Source organism: Callionymus lyra, chromosome 19 (genome assembly GCF_982586985.1).
Source record: "Callionymus lyra chromosome 19, fCalLyr1.hap1.1, whole genome shotgun sequence".
Taxonomy (NCBI): domain Eukaryota; kingdom Metazoa; phylum Chordata; class Actinopteri; order Syngnathiformes; family Callionymidae; genus Callionymus; species Callionymus lyra.
In genome coordinates this window covers 11,592,984-11,613,082 of record NC_141836.1, presented here as the reverse complement: position 1 = coordinate 11,613,082, position 20,099 = coordinate 11,592,984, and the positions used below count along the sequence as shown (strand labels likewise).

General features: G+C 37.7%; 1 protein-coding gene across 1 annotated transcript; it reads left to right on the top strand.

Annotated features, from left to right (window-relative positions):
- The first annotated feature begins 7,080 nt into the window (after positions 1-7,080).
- LOC148059504 (monocarboxylate transporter 1-like) lies at positions 7,081-19,289 on the top strand. Its single transcript, XM_087781667.1, has 5 exons — positions 7,081-7,205; positions 11,644-11,900; positions 14,335-14,478; positions 15,524-16,336; positions 17,164-19,289. The coding sequence occupies exons 2-5, from the start codon at positions 11,684-11,686 to the stop codon at positions 17,439-17,441; spliced, it is 1,452 nt and encodes a 483-aa protein (XP_087637793.1). The 5' UTR covers positions 7,081-7,205; positions 11,644-11,683; the 3' UTR covers positions 17,442-19,289.
- The last annotated feature ends 810 nt before the right edge of the window (positions 19,290-20,099 follow it).

The window sequence follows — 20,099 nt, the reverse complement described above, 5'->3', positions numbered from 1 at the left end:
TCTGATTGTTTGTATAGCAACAGGGCGATGGAGTTACACGTTTCTACCACTGGGGGAGCCAGAAACTATCTATTAATTCTTACAAATTGCTGCGTTAAATCTATGCACAGTCTTTAAAAAACACACTTTGGACATGGTTTCCAAGAGGAAAAGGGTCAAAAATAAAACAGCAGACACAAGCTTGGAATTCCTGCACTTACTTAATTGTTTGAAATGGCATATAAAACTCGATTATATCAAAAGGTTAAGCTGGAAGCAGGTTCTGGGTAAAGAAAGTCTGGGCTTCGTTGTACCTGGTGCTGCCCCCGCAATATGATCTTAGAACAAAGTTCCAAAAAACTCAATAGAGGATTAATTTATAATATATATTTTTTGAGGTTTTGGCAGGTTTCCCGAAGGAGATCTCCAGAGGGATTAATAAAGTTGATCCATCTATCTATCTAGATGTCTGCCAGGTGAAAGCTTCTGTGAGGCAGGTCGAGGCGATGTGTTCTGCTCCTGCTGAAGCAGGTCTCAGTGGATTCTTGCCTCGATTGAAATAAAAGAATGTATTGATAACAAATCACAGCAACACTTTTCCATCTTCTTTTTGCTTTGAAAACTTAAAGAGGATTTTGGATCAGAGTGCAAGTAAAAAAAACACACCTTTGGGACTCCTGGTCAATAGATACTGAAGAAGACCTGGATTGATGTATATTAGGTTGTTTTAGTGAATATTTATCTTCCTCCTGAAAACACCACACCTGCAAAATTGTTAGACTTTCACGTTTTATCATGAAGCAATCACTAAATAGGAGTTTCAAACAAACAGAAACATGATTTATTTTCAAATAATGAATAGTGTAAACATATTTTTATACAGTGATTCATTAAAACTAGCTATAGTTTTATTTATTAAACAATTGATTTTAAAAAATATGATTAACACCATCACCGATGATTCCCCCATTTTATTTTTATCACACTGAAAAACAACACACGATGACCACTTTCAAACACGAGCAATAATAAAATAGAATAAGACAGCTTAACATATAGAAGCATGAGATAAATTAAGGACAGAAATAGCAAATAAGATCAGTTTATAGTTAAAAGCCAAAGAGTAAAAGTGTATTTTGAGATTTCTTTTAAAATGGACTATGAAGCATTACGGTTGATTCTGAGATCACTTTATTGAAGATTGTTTTGATTGTTTAAGCGCTTTGTGACCCTGGTCTAGAAAAGCGCTATATAAATAAAAATTACTTACTTACTTACTTACTTTTTCTCAATAAAAATAAATCGCTTAGTCAGTGCAGCTGCATAAATTTCCACTAGAGGGAGCGAGAGTGCAACCAAAGCGTTCTCCTTGCGGTGACTGATTTTTTTACTCTATACCAAATGTTTTTTTTTTTTAATGAATAAACATACATTAAATATAACACACAAATATATGATTACGATATTTTATCCGCCAAACGTGGAAATAAATAATATAATGGGGTAAACAGATTAATACATAAATCAAGTAAGAAAAATTGTAATTATTGGTTAACATTTTTAATTATTATGATTCGTAATATAATAACAACAACAATACAGTTTCTAGCGGCTCATACAAAGCCTTCACGATCTTTCTGGCCACTGTTAATTCATGTATGATTCCACCCTGTCATCCTTCCTCCAGCGAGGCTAAACAAAGCATCTGTACAAAACAACACAATGACCAGGCTTGTATGTGCTCTGCCTCTGCCCGCTCAACAAACCCTAAAAAAAGACATGAAGTGGTGGATCAATGAAGCCAGTTTCATGTTCAACTGCCAGTCGTATGTTTCTCAGAGTGAAGGAGAGGACACAGGAAAGGGGAGAGGAAAGGAATGCTGCAGGGCTGATAAAAAAAAAAGGTTGTTAGTCAAATATCTGGCAGACATAAACCAGATGCTCTATGTGTTATTTGGCAACAGAGTTTTTGAAAATCCAAAGTTGATCCTGATTAATTCATCGTACATGCTGTAACAACTCCGCTTTAACCTTTGACCTTTGAAAAATGTTAAGGTTTAAGAAACTTTCTGTCTTTTACTGCCTCCAATCACAGAGGAGAACCATCAGGTCCCGCCCCAGGAGAGTGAAAAACGACTCCTCATAGTTCCCCCTGCATATTTTTGTCAAGATGTGAAGCAAAAATATCCCCAACTAGCAGTCACAAGTTTTATTTAAATATAGTTGTTCCTTGAATCCCAGTTTCCTCCTTTTTATCTTCTAAACCTCTGAACCGAATACATACCAGAACACCCTGAACACACACACACACACCTCCAACATTCACACATGTGCTTCATTAATGCTTTACGAGGCCCCCAAACTCCCACCATTCCATTGCCTGTCCCAGTAGAGTGTTTTTTTTTTTAAGGGCCCGTCCTACAAAAGCAGGTCAGTAAAACAAAAAAACATGTTAACTCACATTTACATGGTTTTTGTCGAGAGAACATCATCATTACATCATTTATTCCAATTATTTAAATTTCAAATGACTTCATCCTCTGCCCCCGGGTAGCTGGGATGCGGATGGTGGTTGACGTTCCAAGAGCCAACTGTGTCACCAGCGCTGTCATCTGATTGGCCGATCCACGTTGCAACTGTTAGCGAAGACAGATGATCGAAACGTGGCAACACGATGTGTCATTAATGATGTTCTGTCCCGTGAGTTCAACGATTTTATAATTTTGAGGCGTATAGGTTTGGAAAACCATCTCCTGAGTGTGTATCAAGAGACAGATAATAAAACACTGAAGACCTAAAAGTTCTGTGTTCAAGACAATGTCATAGCTATTGATGTAAGAACTCAACTTATTATCAAGAAAACATGGAAAATATCTCAAATAATACTCTTAAATGAAACCCTCATGGACTATATGCCGTTATCTTTGCACATACAAAACGCACCTTTATTTGAACGACACAAATCAACAACGTGACCGACGCGTGTCTGGGTGTTGGTCGCATGCATCGGAGACTCTTTACGCAGGTAAAGCAACTTCAAACAGGGGGAAAAAGGTCAAAGTCAAAGGCACCAAGATAAGAGACATTTTTTAAACAGACAAGGACGTTTTGGTTGCACAAAAAGTGATGTAAGTCGACGAGTTCAACAGCATAGTGATCAATACTGATCCTGCTGTGCTCCATGACTGATGACCTACTAAAGAAACAGCAAATCTCTTACTGTGTGGACGTCAGGAACACCAGAAAAACACCCGATCTTGTGTTTATTTTGCACTTATGTCATATTAACGTCTGCCGGAGTGAGAGTGCGATCCATCACTTCTTGTGTGAATGCTGAAGGCATGAGATCCACTTTTGATCTTCTGAGCTAAAAGTTTTTTGCTCATCTCCTCCTACAAATTTGATCAGATTTGAACCACTCAAACTTTTATCAATCCGGCTAGTTCCCGAAAAGGCGGGCTATGTTCTAGCTTTCTTTTATCTCTTTAACTCTTTCTTCTATTGCTCTTTTTCTACCCTTTTTCCCCCATTCACTTGAATGGGGAAATTCTTCAACTCAAGTTTCAACTCCTTCCAATTTGACCTTCAGGTACATTCATGTACTCACACCTGGAAACTTCAACTTTTATCAACACACTTGACTACTAGATACATTTCTATTATGGGATGTTTACAGATTCAGCAGATTCAGCATTCACACTGCATTTTCATCTGGAAATGCTAATGTTCTAGTTATACTTCTACTACTATTTATTCTACTAGGTACTACTTATTATACTACTAATTATACTACTTATTCTACTCCCACTTCTACTACTACTTCTACTTCTACTACTAATTCTACTACTTCTTCGACTCCAACTTATAATACTTCTTCTACTTCTACTACTATTCTACTACTTCTACTACTAATTATACTACTTACTCTACTCCCACTTCTACTACTACTTCTACTTCTACTACTAATTATAATACTTCTTCTACTCCAACTTCTTCTGATTCTTCCACTACTATTCTACTACTTCTACTACTTCTTCTACTCCCACCACCGCTACTTCTACTACAAATTCTGCTTTTTTCTTCTTCTCAACCTTCTTCACTTTATTTAAATGTTTTCACATCAGTCTTCCTTTTTTGTACCATCATTTCAACTGTTTAGTATACAAACATTTTTACTTTGAATACTCATACTTTCCAGCATTTCATTTTACAGATTCAGCAGATTCAGCATTCACACTGCATTTTCTTCTGGAAATTTACATTTTCTAGTTTATTTAGTTTGTTCCTTGTGTGTAGTGTGTATAAAATGACATGTTTATACTTTATTTATATAATCATTATAACTAATGTCCTACTATCTATCACATTTTCAGCAGTAATTACAAGTTGTTCATTATATGACCTTGATTGAAATACTCCACCAAAGAGGGTAAAGTCCAAGTTACTGTATGTTCCAAGTCATGTGAGTCAGTTGTGAATTAAACTAGATCATAAAGCGACCTGCTAGACTCATGACATTGTTAACTCTGGCTGAGTATATCTCCCACATGTCGATAACGTTGGATACAAACTTTCCCAGATCCACGCCTTCTCCAACAGAATCTGTTTACTACATTTCCATCAGCAGTTTTCCCTCCTGCTTCCTTCTCTGTGGTGGTTCTGGGGTGAGGAGGTGAAGCGGCCGAACAGTATCGCCTCCGCTCATGGGTTGTTTATTGCTTTAGCATGTCTTGTAAAAAGAAAGACGAGCGTTAGATAAACTAGCTGAGCGGTCCAGGCGGGATCAGGGTGCGAGGGCAGATAAATATTGAAGTGCCTGCAGAGAGTCTTCGAGTCTCGGATCAGAGTTCTGTGAAGGTTTTTTTGAAGTCCCTGCAACGGCACCAACTCGTAGACCGACAAAAATGTCTAGATCTGGATCGTCTTTGATTTTCTTTTTCAGATAACATCTCATTGGCTCTGTTTGCAGCTGTAGCAATAAATGAAGAAAAACACACAAATAGCTCAGAGACAGTTGCATATTCTAGCAAAGACTCAGAGCTATAATAAAACATCTCTTACAAACTCAAGGCTCGGGGGCCAAATCCTTCATTTCATGTGGCCCGGGAGATTGATGGCAAAGTATAACAATAATTATTTAAGGGCCACAAATGTGAAAACCCATCTCTGACTTACTCACATGTTTCAAATGCAGTAAGTCCTTCATCATGACCATGTTTTGAAATTATTACTTATAAAGTTTGTCTGAAATCTCGACGAACGAAAGGTTACGTCCATTATGACGTAATAAAAGTCTTCACTCCTCCTGCAGCCGGCTATAATCATGCCACGCTTTGTTAATACAACAAGTCCCTTGCTTGACCAATCACAGCAGAGTGGGCGTGGTTAACAAGATTTCCTCTCCAGAAAAACGAAACGTTTTTAGTGGACGGGGCTTAAGCACATTTTCTAATGTAAATATTTAAATTAAAAGAAAGTTTTGTATAAACACAGTACAATAGAGGTTAAAGATCAACTTAAGACATACTTAAATCAACACCTTCAATGATGAGAATTATTGACAATATTGTGACTTTTTAAAGCACCAGTCAATTGCAATTAAACTATTAAAAATAGTTTCATAAATATATATTTAGTTCGGCCCAGACCTTAATTGCTTAACGATTGTTTTAGGCCTTTGCGTCGTTGAGTTTGACACCTTTGTCTGCGGGGAAATATCGAAGTGATCAGGATGTGGATCGAACAATTTCACCGGTTTTACTCCACTGCCCTGCAGTGTAAACGCTCACCCACTATGTTACCTAATCTCATGTTGTCACTTCAGATTCTGATATTTAATAAGAAGCGTGGGAGAGGTTGTAGAGACAGAGATGAATCAGCCTATTCAAACTCACATAAATTAATTTTAATGACGAGGCCTTTGTTGTATTTACCATATAATTACCATGTGTGACTTGCTGAACTGGTGCCGTTGGCAGTTCAATGAACAAATATAGGTGCAACACGATAGTCATGGTTACACTGAATCTGTCTTGAAAAAATAAAAATAAAAAACAGAACAACATGTGTATTACTCACTTTTAAGCAAAAGTCAAAAGTTTCATTAATATTGATACCTAGCTGAAATACAATTGAATGATTCTCACTTTTATTAAGTTTAAACTTGTTCGTGTATTGACTGATACGACCATAAAAAGCCTTCAATGGTGTCTGAACTTTAGAACTTTGCGCCTGATTAAATCAGAATACTCAAGTGAAAGCACCGTCAATGAGTACGTCATACTTGATATGTCGGATGATAAGAACGTATTTTTTCAAATCTACTAAATGTAGTATTTCTTCATGTGACACATATAATCACAAAACAAGGTGCTTTTTTTATTGTCATTTTTCAATTTATTTGGTGCACTTTTTTCAAATTAACTGCATTAAGGATTAAACAATACAAGCAAAAGTAATAACTTTAACTAATGTAGCTGTATTTTAAAATGTCATGCCATAACTAAACTTCATTTTAGGTTAGGTTAGGTAGAACTTTATTGAAATAGTTTTTTTCTCCAAATTATCCACAGCAAATACATTTTTTATGGATTTGATTTTAGTTGTGGAAGTCGTTGTGTATGTATGAAATATATATTTTTTTTTTTTTTTTTTTGTGTGTTTTTAAATAAAATAAAAATGACTAGCATGTATATAATATACAATCAAATTACGTCTTAAAATTATTTTATTATGTCCATTTTATTTATTTATTTTAAGTTAAAATCTTCCCATCATATTAAATATTTTTGTGTTTTTTTTTTTAGCGTAATAATTCGAAGCATATTTTCTGAAATATCTGAAAAATCTTAAATGTTAAACATATTTATTTATTATTTTAAAAAATCTTGCAATGTCGTATCAAGGTCAAACATTTCGTAACTTCCCCAAGAGAACGTCACGAGCGATTCAAAATAAAAGCCCGAGTGAACGAAAGTTTCAGAACAATATTTCCGCGTCTGGTGGTTTCTTCTTCTCAGTAATGTTTCATCAGCTCACCCGACATTTGAAGGGGAGCCACACGCGCATGCGCGCGGAGGCTGCGTCATCATCATCATCGTCATCATCGTCATCCCTGAACTTGGTCGTTTCGGTACCGCGAGCTCAGCTGCCTTCACACACACAACGTGTGTTCACCGGGTGAGGACGTACCAGAGATCCAGGAACCCTCAGCCCAGATCCGCACGGTGAGTCGTTTCTCTGTGTGTGTGTGTGTTGTGTGTGAGTGTGTGTGTGTGTGTCTTTTGTTGTCTGGCGGGTCACCGTCGGGTGTTGAGTCTTGGGGAGACGCATCTGGTTGGAGGGTCACATTGAAAGCGGGCACATGGAGGAGGTAGAAACGACAGTAAGTGGGCCTGTTGTGAGGAGGTCTGGACGGGTCACTTTCAGAGAGTCTCGGGACATCCATCACGGTGCGTTCAGGGACCGAGTGACGTTCACGTGATCAAAAACGGTTGATCGCAGTATTGATCGTTACTAAAGATATTGTCATCACTTAAACTTAAAAATAATAAATAATACAAGACACAGATTCAACTTTGAACTGCTTTGCAATACTTTTTACAATTAGAATTTTTTACATATTATTGTATATTTACGTAATAAAGTAGCATTTTTATCTCTAATTCTGTTGTGTATATATCTTTAAGTAACAGTAGTTTCAAGATTTGTTTCACCAAATAAAAAAATTCAAGATTTTTACATACAGTTTATTACATTTGTTCAGGCTTTTCCTTGGTTTTCTGGAACTCCTGTTGTTTTCTCAGTTTTATCTCGACCTTTAAGTATATATTTTATTGAATATTGTTTTGATTGTTTAAGAGCTTTGTGACCCTGGTCTGGAAAAGCGCTATACAAATAAAAATTACTTACTTACTTGCTTACTTACAATTAATTTTTTTTTACATATTATTGTATATTTAACGTAATAAAGTAGCATTTTTATCTCTAATTCTGTTAAATTCTATATATCTTAAAATTAAAGTAGTTTTTGTTTCACCAAATTTAAAAATTCAACATTTGTTCATACAGTTTATAACATATTAAATATATTTTTATTTTACTTGTCTTCTACGGTACGAACGAAAAGACTGCAACTAAACAGTGAATTCCCCATAAATACAGTATTTCTGATTTAATGCGAACACTCACACACAACAGATACTTTTTATTGATCACATTTGTTCGATTGTTTTGATGAACTTCTAAGTAGGTTGTAATGGTTTTTATTAGACCAGATGCAACAGTTGATTTAATGAAAAATTTCAGTCAATTTGCGTCGTTTTTTTCTTGCAGTTCAGGGGCCGCAAGGGGCGTCGTACGTCCTCAGGGGGGGGAGGTGTGACCCCCGCTGAAATGGTTTCAAGGGGGCGAGTGGAGACACGTCTCCATTGATAATCTTATTGATTTTGGCAGTTTGCCAACTATAACAAGAGCTATAGACCATTCATAAATAATGACCACTACATTAACCGTGAAGTGGGCTTTTTACACTGAATTAAGTTTTTTGTTTCAAACCTAATGATCGGACCTCTACACCGTTCAATTTTAACGCATAAAACTCACGGCTCAGGGGCCAAATCAAGCCTGTCGTGTCATTCTATGTGGCCCCTTGAAAAGTTGACTTAAAATCAAAGTGTATTTTGTAACTTTTAACTGGTTTATCAGTATTTACAATAGGTTGAACCTCAAAAATTCAATATATATATCATAAACAGACACATTATTTTTTGTTAAAGACTGTTTTGTAAACATTTTATTTGGCCCCTGACTCGGTACATGTGTAATTGGGTTCAGAACCACCGATTAAGCGTGTACCAGCTCATAACAACGGAGACATGATTCTGTCTGGACGTTGTCGTCGTCAGTATCTCCTGAATGAACTTTTTACCGGCACATTTCTCAACTGTAAACCTGATGCTTTTTATGGATTTGAAACATCTGGTCGGCTCATTGCTCACCAGAACCCTGTCCCTGCCAGCATAAACAATCCAGATGTGGACTTTACTTTGTTGAATTGTACTCAAGAGTGTTCAGAGGGTGGGAGGAGAAGAAGTGTTTTCGGTTTCTCTGTGCACATGAAGTTATTTTTGCTTGTACGTGCAACCGTTCAAATGAGATAAAAATGGAGGTGAAAGAGGAAAAGAAGATGAGTGGAGAGATGCCAGAGCTCTGCGGTCATGAAGAAGACAAGAAGCTCAAGTAGATCCAGATGTTGTTGACATCGCAAAACAGAACCACTGCAGGAATTATGTCCTTGCAGGAGAAAATGATCAATTCAGTGAAGAATAAATCTTGATATTTCTGTCACAGTTTCTATTTCAAACTACATTCTTTTAATGCCAAAAAATATAATAATTCATAACTTTTTCTATAGTTTTCTCATTCATTTTTCCTCAAGATTTAGGACACAACACAAAATGTAGTTGATTTCTTAAATATATTAATTACTTAAAGCTTTTATGCTCAGTGGTCCGGTTTGATACCAGCGATATATTCATAGGCGACCTTCAGATATAAAGAGTAAACATAAAAAAGCACAGGTGCATGATGGTCCCATGCTGAGTTTGTGTTTCACTCATTTCAGTATTATGGGATGGTACATGTCCGTAAAGTACATTCTCTCAATATACTTCAGCTCATAGGGTCAAGCTTTAATGACCCTGTCGATCTCCCAATAAGGAAATACACTTGCATGCTTGAGACCTTGGCTCCTTCGAGGGTTTAAGTGAATTCTGTCACTTAAATTGTGAAATTTAAAAAATAAATCATACTTTTATTTTGAAAACATCGATTTGTTTGCATCACAGCACACTGTTGATAGAAGTTCAGCCTCTCTTTGTTATCTGTGAGAACCTGTCACTGCTACGTTGCTTTCGTGTCAAGTCGGCGTGTTTTTGTCGTCAATTTATGAGTGCAGTCATCACATTCCACCGGGACAGGAAGACAATGTGTCGCTTGACAGACGTGCCGCTTTGATCGAGCCCGCTGTGGGCGACTAGCTTTTTTTATTTTGGCGTTTCAATGTGGACTTTTCTACACTGAGGCCCGGATCCACACACACGTGTTGAACCTTCAGTCAGTGAACTGAACCACTGGGTCAGTGTTTGAACAGGCATGTGAGAGATTGTGTTTGTGAGGGACCACAGCAGGAAGAGCCGACCGTGTCCTCGAAAACATTGATTTAACGTCATCTAGAAAAGAAGGAAGTATTTGTTTCAAAATGCGATTCCTGAACTGCTCAACAGCCGAGATGCGATGTAGATCAATTATTTCTTCTAGAAATTCTTCATTTCGCCGACCTCGACAAAAGCGCATACACTTAGAGATAGCGGACGAATTAGGTCAGAGTGTCACAGATGTTTACATTGGTGGCATTCTAAAGTCTGAAGTGCAAACTTCACGACTTGTGTTTGCAGTGGTGTCTGTACAGCAGCACCGACGTGCCAGCAGAAAAAAAAAAAGAGGGAAGTCGAAGTGGCTGCAGCATGTTTGCAATCTTTTCAACGTCATCTGACGGGCGGTTTGTTTGACATGAAAATTCTGTCTACAAAGTTACTCCCGAGTTCAATGCACTTTAGTTTGATTGTTTGTGACCCAAACTTGTGTCATCTTGGATCATTTTTTACTTCTTCAAATGTCCTTCACGGCGTTTTTGTTTACGGAACAAGGTCTCTCGTCGTGAGAGCCAGTACTACTGTTTTGACAGTGGCAGAATCCCAAGCCCTGCGTGCGACCAAACTTTTTGTTTTGTTTGGTCAGCACAGCCGCCGCGCCGACAGTCACATGTGGATAGTTCAAAGTTCAATTCCACAGAGAATGAGTCTTGAGAGGGCGACTGATATCAAGTCTGTCAGAGGGTGTGGCACGTACGACTTTCATGTATTGACATTTGTAATTATCTTGGTTGCATCTTAAAGTTAAAGCAATTACAATAACAGTTTATTGAATTTAGCCTTTCAAATGTTAACATTTTCGCAATTTTCTTTAAAAAAAAAAGTTTTTTTGAATACTTGAAATAAATGATTTCTAAGGTAAGGTAAGGTAAGGTTAAACTTTATTGATTGAAATTGTTTTTTTCCAATAGCCACAGAAAATACAGCAATTTTTCATATAAAATGATCAAAATAAAATAAGAACAAGAACAAAGATAAAAAAACAAGATGATACAATCTTAAGTCTAAAGAAAAAGATAAAGAACATTCTATTTCTATTGAATAAATGCAATTTTTAAAAAATATTTTCTTCTTTTTTATTTACAAAGTTAGCTCAGTTCTGTCTTATTCCCATATTTAAAAAATGCAATTAAATTCCACATTATTTTTCAATTCACAGCCTTCTAAATTCAATATCAACATGTTGGTGTCACCTTTATGATATTTAATTTAAAATGTTTACAAATGAAAGAATATTGAATTAATGAAATGTATTTTTTATTTATTGGAATTGTAATATCAAACTATATCTGTAAAGTCAATGTATTAATTCAATTATTGTATTAATTAATGTATTAATTCAATTATTGTATTAATTCAATTATTGTATTAATTAATGTATTAATTCAATTATTTTCCTTAAAAACCTAAAAAAGGTGAGATTTTTTAAAACTTTTGTTTCTCCCCGCAGGTCCTAATTTGAGCGCCGCCTGTCCTCCCCGCCTGCAGCGATGCCTCCACCGGTCAGCAGCACCCACGGCTACACTCCTCCCGAGGGGGGCTGGGGCTGGGCCGTCGTGGTGGGCGCCTTCATCTCCATCGGCTTCTCCTACGCCTTCCCCAAATCCATCACCGTGTTCTTCAAAGAGATCGAGGTGATCTTCGATGCCACGCCGAGCCAAGTGTCCTGGATCTCCTCCATCATGCTGGCAGTCATGTACGCTGGAGGTAACAATGTCGCTGTAATCATCATTTAAATGATTTTTAAATATATATATATAAAAGCTTTGAAGGAACTGCATTATACCCTATATTGTCTATAGTGGGGTTTCCAAGAAGATTATCTTTCCAGTAGTCTTCTCGTGGCTGCATACTAGTCCATGATACACCTTTTATACATTATATGCTTTTTTTCCACGGCTGCTTATATAAGTATGCATGTGGACTGTGATAAAGTTGTGTAATAACTGCCAGATGTGAGGGGTTTTCTCCCTCTCTTCACATTAGCACACGGGATAAACATTTGCACATTGTCGTCATTTGTCTCCCGATGGGATTTTTTACAAAAACATTTTTATTCAGTGACTTAAAGTAACACCTGCATGAATATAATACAAAAACAACATTAACCCTCCTTAGTCAGTGCTAGATAAGATTGGTAATATTGGTGTCTGACTCCCTCCAGTGTTAGAGTAGTGTAATTACAGACAGTCGTGAAAACTGTAGTGTCTCCAGCCCCCGCCTACTATTCCACAATTCAGTTTTGGTGGTCGTAATGGACACTCCGAAGCTTACCAGGCTACAGGAAAAGTGTAGATCACAGCTATAAGAATAGCTAGAGGGCGCTACTACATCAGTTTTGACTAATAATTGAAATCATGCATTACAGAATTTATAAAGTCTGCATGTATTTAATCAGGTTGAACTATTTTTTTTTCATTGGCGTCTCCTCGTAACGATAAAAACATAAAGAAACGTATCATATATAGTTTGTGTTTCATTCATTTTCCCTAGTTTACAGGTTTACTTTTCGATTAACTTCAATGAAACGAGTGGTAAGAGTCAATGTTACTTCAGCGAAAATACCGATTCTTTTCAAAACAAAACATCTTTTAGACAGTAATAATCAATCGGAAAAATGTTTATTATTATTATTAATTTTTTTTATCTTTATGTGGCCCTTGTACCCTTTATTATTGTATTTTATGGACTTTTCTATTTTAGTACATTTTGAATGTTGATGCAAACAGTATGGCTGGGTAATTGTGCACATATGGCTGCATTGATTGTAACCTAGTGACTGTCAACATGGTCACTACAAGCTAGTATTGGACTGTAGATTTTTTTTTTGTATCCAAAATGTTCAACAGATGATTAATATAGTTTTTATTCAACATCTTTGTAGGAGAAGAATTGTGCCCTTCATTCAAACTAGTAGAAAGAATGTGGGAAAGAGACTGGATATCCAGTTTCCTCTGTGGTGTTCTTTCTTTCTCATGGAGAGAGGGAGCGATTGGTGTCAGGAAGGGGAGATCTTTTACGCAATATCTGGAACTCTCCTCACTGCTCTCTTTGTGTTTCTTCAGGCAGCAAACACAATCAGAGCCGGTCATTTATGCTCGTATCATGTGAAGTTTCGATGCAGATTCATGGATTTGCCGGACGTTATTGATGCCTGTCATGTCTTTGGAATGTTCGTCGGTCAGGATGACCCAATTTTTTTTTGTGCTCAAGGCACAATAGCGAAAGACAAATTGACAATTATGACTCGGGGGAACAAAGATTCGGGTAACCCTAACAAGCTTCACTTAATATGGTTTTCATCAGATAAGATGTGACTCAGCAAATTTTTGTTTTTTTCCCCCCACTTAAGTTCATCACAGAGAGTTCTGGACTCTCTGGTGAATCCCAGATTTCAGAGCAGTTTGCTCATAAATTTTGTGATCATGTTTATGCAACACGACACATGTTTAGTTTGGATCAGATTAATGTGTGAAGTGAAGTGGAAAAAATGCTGTTAGTGGTGTGTGTGTGTCCAGGGGAGGACAATCCAAGCATTTCTAAATAAAATCTCTGGACATACCAGTAATGATTGATATTTATTATTAAAGGAAAACTGCCTTATTTATTATAATAATACATTTTATTTGTAGTGCCCTTCACCAATAGATCTCAAAGTGCTAAAACAAGAAATATCAAACCAGGATATTGGTTATAAATTTAGACAATATATGAAAAGTATATATCGAAATTTTACTGTAATGAAATGTCTTTTGACCCCTTTAAAAAAAACTTACCTTAAATTCCCTCTGGTTTGTACTTTGTATTCATGTCCAGCAGAGGCAGTGTTGGCCTGGATTCATGTGAAGGTCCATTCTTCCCTGCTGGCACGCAGGCCTGCTGCACATGCACTTATTTTGTCTTTCTATCCTCGCGCTCACGTTCTCTTCTTCCGTCTCCTCCTCCCCTCGCTCAACGTACCAGTCTCTGCCCACGGCACTGCTACGCCGACACGTGTCGTCCCCCCTCTCCTTGACTCTAGCGCCACCGTTTGGGGAAATGGAAGAATGATTTGATTCAGTGAAAACGGAATTTTAAATTCTAAATGAAAGCATATTTTTGTGATGATAATTACATATGTGTGTCTCTATCTCGTCCCCAGGTCCCATCAGCAGCATCCTGGTGAACAGATTTGGGAGCCGACCCATCATCCTCGTGGGCGGCGTCTTGGCCGGGTCGGGCCTGGTCGCCGCTTCTTTCTGCAACTCCGTGGAGCAGCTGTACTTCTTCATCGGAGTGGTCGGAGGTTCGTGTTTGATCCGATGACGTGACGATTAGTGGTGGGAGAATACAGCGATGCACTTAAATATCGATATTTGAAACATTTACCATTAAACATTTTTATTTAGTGACTTAAACTAACACCTGCATGAATATAATAAAAAACACCGTAACCCTCCTTAGTCAGCGCTAGATAAGATTCGAAATATTGGTGTCTGACTCCCTCCAGTGTTAGAATAGTGTTATTACAGACAGTCGTGAAAACTGTAGTGTCTCCAGCCCCCGCCTACTATTCCACTATTCAGTTTTGGTGGTCGTAAAAGACACTCCGAAGCTTACCAGGCTACAGGAAAAGTGTAGATCACAGCTATAAGAATAGCTAGAGGGCGCTACTACATCAGTTTTGAATGATAATTGAAACCAAAAATTGCAGAATATATAAAGTCGGGAATATATCGATGCACTTAAATATCGTGATCATTTTATTCCCCAGACGATATATTCAACAGCGCTGTATCAATTATTTTATTGTTTATATTTAAAATAAAGCAATTCCTTTTATTTATTAAATTACAATTAACATGCAAGTAGTCACACCCTTTCTGGCCACTAGATGGCAGGACTATGTCCTGTACAGTTTATGACTGAGGACGAGAGGATACCTTCAACTCCAGCAGCTTTTAAAGCAGATTTTTGGACATATTTCAGTTTGAAAACAAATGAAAGCATGTGTCATGTGGTCTGTAAATAATGCAACACCAGAGTAGGTAGGTAGGTAGGTAGAACTTTATAGATCCCTCAGGAGGTCTCCTTCGGGAAATCGTTTTTTTTACAATTAGCCACAGCAAATACAGCAATTTTTCATAAAATATAAATCAAAATAAAATAAGAACAAGTACAAAGAGAAATAAAGAGAAAGAACACGATGATACAATCTAAGTCTAAAGATAAAGATAAAGAACATAGTCAAGTACTAGACAGTACTACAAATATATCCTGATTCTTACAGTATCACAATATATCGTATTGTTGCCCCCGTATCGTGACCTACTCTTTTTTCCGCCCTGCAGGTTTGGGACTGGCCTTCAACTTGAATCCCGCCCTCACTATGATCGGGAGATACTTCTACCATCGCCGGCCCATCGCCAACGGCATCGCCATGGCCGGCAGCCCCGTCTTCCTGTCCACGCTGGCCCCGCTCAACTCCTGGCTGTACGACCAGTTCGGGTGGCGAGGGAGCTTCCTCATCCTGGGCGGGCTTCTGCTCAACTGCTGCGTGGCCGGTTCCCTCATGCGTCCCATCGGACCCCCGCCCGCGCCCCCCAAGGCCGAGGTCGAAGCCGGGTCCGTAGAAGAGGGAAGCATCAAGCCGGAACCGAAGAAGACCTGCCTGCAGACGATCACCTCCTTCATCGACATCACCCTCTTCAAGCACCGCGGTTTCCTGCTCTACTTGTTCGGCAACGTCATCATGTTCTTCGGGCTCTTCGCGCCGCTGGTGTTCCTGTCGAACTACGCCAAAAGTAAAGACATCAGTAAGGAAAAGGCGGCTTTCCTGCTGTCCGTCCTCGCCTTCGTCGACATGTTCGCCCGACCGTCCATGGGCCTGCTGGCGAACACCAAATGGGTCCGACCCAGAGTGCAGTACTTCTTCGCCGCCGCGGTCGTCTATAACGGCGTGTGCCACGTGTTGGCGCCGCTGTCCGTCGACTACACGGGATTCGTCGTCTACGCCATCTTCTTCGGCTTCGCTTTCGGATGGCTCAGCGCCGTGCTGTTCGAGACGCTGATGGACCTGGTGGGGCCGCAGAGGTTCTCCTCGGCCGTGGGTCTGGTGACTATCGTGGAATGTGGTCCGGTTCTGTTGGGTCCCCCGCTCACAGGTAAGATCTGGATAACGTCATCTTACATGTTCATGGCAACTTGAGTTTATTTTGAGTTAATGGCAGCATATTTGGCCAAAAATCTAAAGGTTCAAGTTCCCTCACTAAAAAAATGAGTGACATTGCTGTTAGTTTTTGACTCTGTAGTTAAAATTTTAAATCAACTAAAATTGTCAACTTGATCACGTGTCAAGAAACTTGTTACGTAGAAGATAATTCAAACATTTTATACGATAAGTCAACTTTACCAGAGTTTGGTATGTATGTCAGTGACTATTTGAGGATATTTAATGGTTATATTTATCATTTCAATGTATACTTAAAATCATTTTATTTCAATATTGTTTTTAAAATAATTGAATTCAATCATTTCTATTTAAAAAGGAGTTTTTTTTCTAATTAAATAATTTAATTCAGTCATTTCTATATTGAAAGGATCGATATTTTTGCTAGTAAATAATAAAAAATAATATTTTCAAAGCTAATGATTTAAAATATATATATATTGGTGTCACCATGATTTGCTGAAATGTTTCACCAAGTAGCTCAATCCTTCTTTTTCTATTATCTTGTGGCACAATTTGCCAACATTTTTATATTGAATTTAAAAGGCTACAAATTACATTTATAAACATTTTTTTGATTTATTAGAATTATGATATCAAATCAAATTAATTTTCTGCTAAAGAAAATAAATATTCAAATTATTATTATTATTAAATGGTACATTTTTCAATATACATTTAAATATAACATTTGAAATGTTAAATTCAATATTCCGACGGCACTGATATGCTCTCTCTGATCTCGCCTCTGTGCCCCTGCAGGAAGCTTCTACAACTACTACAACCATTACGACTACACCTACATCTCCTCCGGGATCATCCTCATCGTCGCCGGCATCGTTCTCTTCGTGGGGATGGGCATCAACTACCGGCTGCTGGCGCGAGAGAAGAAGCTGGAGGAGGCGAAGGAGCAGGAGGAGGCGGCGGAGGAGAGGAAGGCCATGCTGGACTCCCCATCACCCACGGAGGAGACCAACGGTCCTCCCACCGCCGCCATCCAGCTGGAGGAGGTGGCCAGGATGGACGAGGACACTGTTTAGGAGTTGAACACGCCACTTAAAACACACACGAGGGGCTGCAGTTAAAAACAAACACACACCTTGGTAGAGAAACAAACCACAAAAAAGCCATAGAAACAAGTAGATCTTTTTGTTTCATTTCAAATCCGAACCTGGACTGGCGTGTCGCAGAATTTTGAGTGTTTGTTATGTGCCTTTTGGTGAACTCCAGGAGCACCCCTACCTCCACCTGCCCCCACACCTGACTCCTCGTCGAGGGAGGAGCCGATCCATGTTGTCTTGACTTGTACTCGTGCACGGAGAACCTTCTTTTTCTCTCTCCACTCCTTGAAGATCGTGTCAGAAGCACACTTGTCCGAGGCATTGACGTCCCTTTCTTAGCTACTCAGGGAAGGAAAAAAAAAAAGGCTCTGGACTGAAGCTCAGTATTTGAAGTCAAAAACAGTGTCAAAAGTCTTGATGTATTTTGGACAACACTGCGCACATGTGTCTCCACAGCTTGGTATCACACACTACATTAAAACGTCCCCACACACAGGTGAGAGGGCTGGACCAGAAAGTAGTTCCCCGCAGGTCAATTTGTTTACTTGCTGTGGTATTTTACACTTTTTTTCCCCCAAAAAAACGTTTGGTATTCCAGGCTATAAAGCTGCCTTGTGCTGGTTTTTAATCACAACTATTTTTGTCACTTATATCAACAATTTGTTATACACAAGAAATATCTATTTTACCTTAATAGACAATGACAATCTGATGATTTGTAATGGTTAAATGTGTGCGTGTGCCAAAATGAGCTGTGTCTTATTTTTTCCGACCAGATTTATATCAAGAGCCAGCAACAACGTTTTTTAAGTACCAACCATTATAGTGGGATTGAGAGGTGCAGAGACTACGGTCCCGTCCCATGGCGCCCCCCCCCTTTTGCTCTGTGTTCATTATCATTTTGTAACTGATGTCTTCATCTTTGTTGGAATGTTGGATTTTCATTGACTTGTGAACTTTGGCGACTCCATGCTGGGGATTCTTCTTTTTCTTATTGCAGTGAAAACAACCAGCACTTTTCTTTTTTTTCCTTTTAAAACCGCATCAATGCCAAATAATAACAACCTGCTCCACTCGCTCGCTGACCCTGCTTGTGTTTCACCTGCTTAGATCATTTGATATGACCCAAAACATCTATTTTATAATAATCATCATTTAACTATAGTTTAATGTTCAACAAAAAAACGAAATATCTGACAATATTGTCGATATGATGACCCAGGATAGCAGCAATTAATGTGAAAAGAAAATGCCAAAATGTTGAAAATGGATGGACGTTTGTTTTGAGAGTTGAGCAAGAGAGAGTATAATTGATGTGTTTGGATTTATACTCTGGGAAATTTTGGCCCCTTGTGCTCTCAGGGACCGTGGATTTTATTTTACATTTTAAGTATACTTTCCTTATGGAGAGTATAGAATGTAGAATATTACTGGTGCTATGATTTGAGAATCTGTTTGTTAAACAGACTATTGAGTAAATAAACACACAATTGTAAACTATTTCCAGCATGGAAATTTAAATTTCTATAATTTCCTGCAGTAATAACCTTACCTCATATCCAGATATAACCTATTCTATATCTTTTCTTTCTATGGATTTTTTTTTTGTGATCTTCAAAAACTGGCTCACGATAGAAGTTTCACGTTTTCTTTTTAGATGAAGTAGAGAAAATAATGTGAGAAGGATAATGTGAAAAAAACTGAGTGACTGAAACAAAACGTTTTTTTTTTATGCTGCAGTATGAGAACACATTGCACATTGTAACAGCCTCTGCATAGGTTTCTAGAAAATGAAATACGGTTCAATAAACTGTTTTTAAAAATAAAGTGTCTGGTTTTCATTTTGTCAAATATTTACAAACCAAATGAAACTAGAAGTAACTCAGTATTAGTGTCAATGGGACAAATAAATCAATGTTGTTAACACAAAACAGGATATGTATTTGTAGTGGCTTTGCAAATTTAAAAAAAATACTAAAAGATGAGATAAATAAAATATATATTATAATATTATTGATTTAAATAAGATACATTACGATAAAAGGGCATATCAATAATGAATAATTAACAAAAATGAAATACATTAAATTTAATCATAAAATATTAATGAGCTTCTGCAGTCTGCTCTGCCCGAAACCAGTTTTTGGGATATATTTATTAACATAAAAAATGTTTTAAAGTTAGACTGCACATGTTCACGGCCATGTGTGGGCTGCAGTAACTTCAGAGCGCCACTAAGAGGCGCGTGTTGTCGAGCTGAACTGACACTTATAATAACCTGAGTAGTTTTCAGATATTTGTGTTACACAAAATTAAACATGCATTTAAATATATTCCGATAAACATGTGTCATTTCATTTGGATATTTATTTATGAAATATGAAATATGAAATATATATACTTATTTAAACCGAATATAAAACCTTATATATATATTATACGTATGCTTTTTTCTTGATACATATATTTGTATGTTTTGCATTACAAAAAATACTTCCTTCGGAAATGTGTCAACTACAGTACTAGTTTGTGACACCACTTTTCGTCCCACTCGAAACGAATTCAGAGGATGGTCATTGTAGTTCTACTACGGGCATTCGTCCATCTGTTTCCGCGTTTATCCTGACCGCATTGAAC

Excerpts from the sequence above, each read along its gene's own strand:
- LOC148059504 (XM_087781667.1), top strand. The coding sequence starts at position 11,684 with ATGCCTCCACCGGTCAGCAGCACCCACGGCTACACTCCTCCCGAGGGG. Across the intron at positions 11,901-14,334 it reads GGCAGTCATGTACGCTGGAG|GTCCCATCAGCAGCATCCTG; the intron begins GTAACAATGTCG and ends TCTCGTCCCCAG. Across the intron at positions 14,479-15,523 it reads CTTCATCGGAGTGGTCGGAG|GTTTGGGACTGGCCTTCAAC; the intron begins GTTCGTGTTTGA and ends TCCGCCCTGCAG.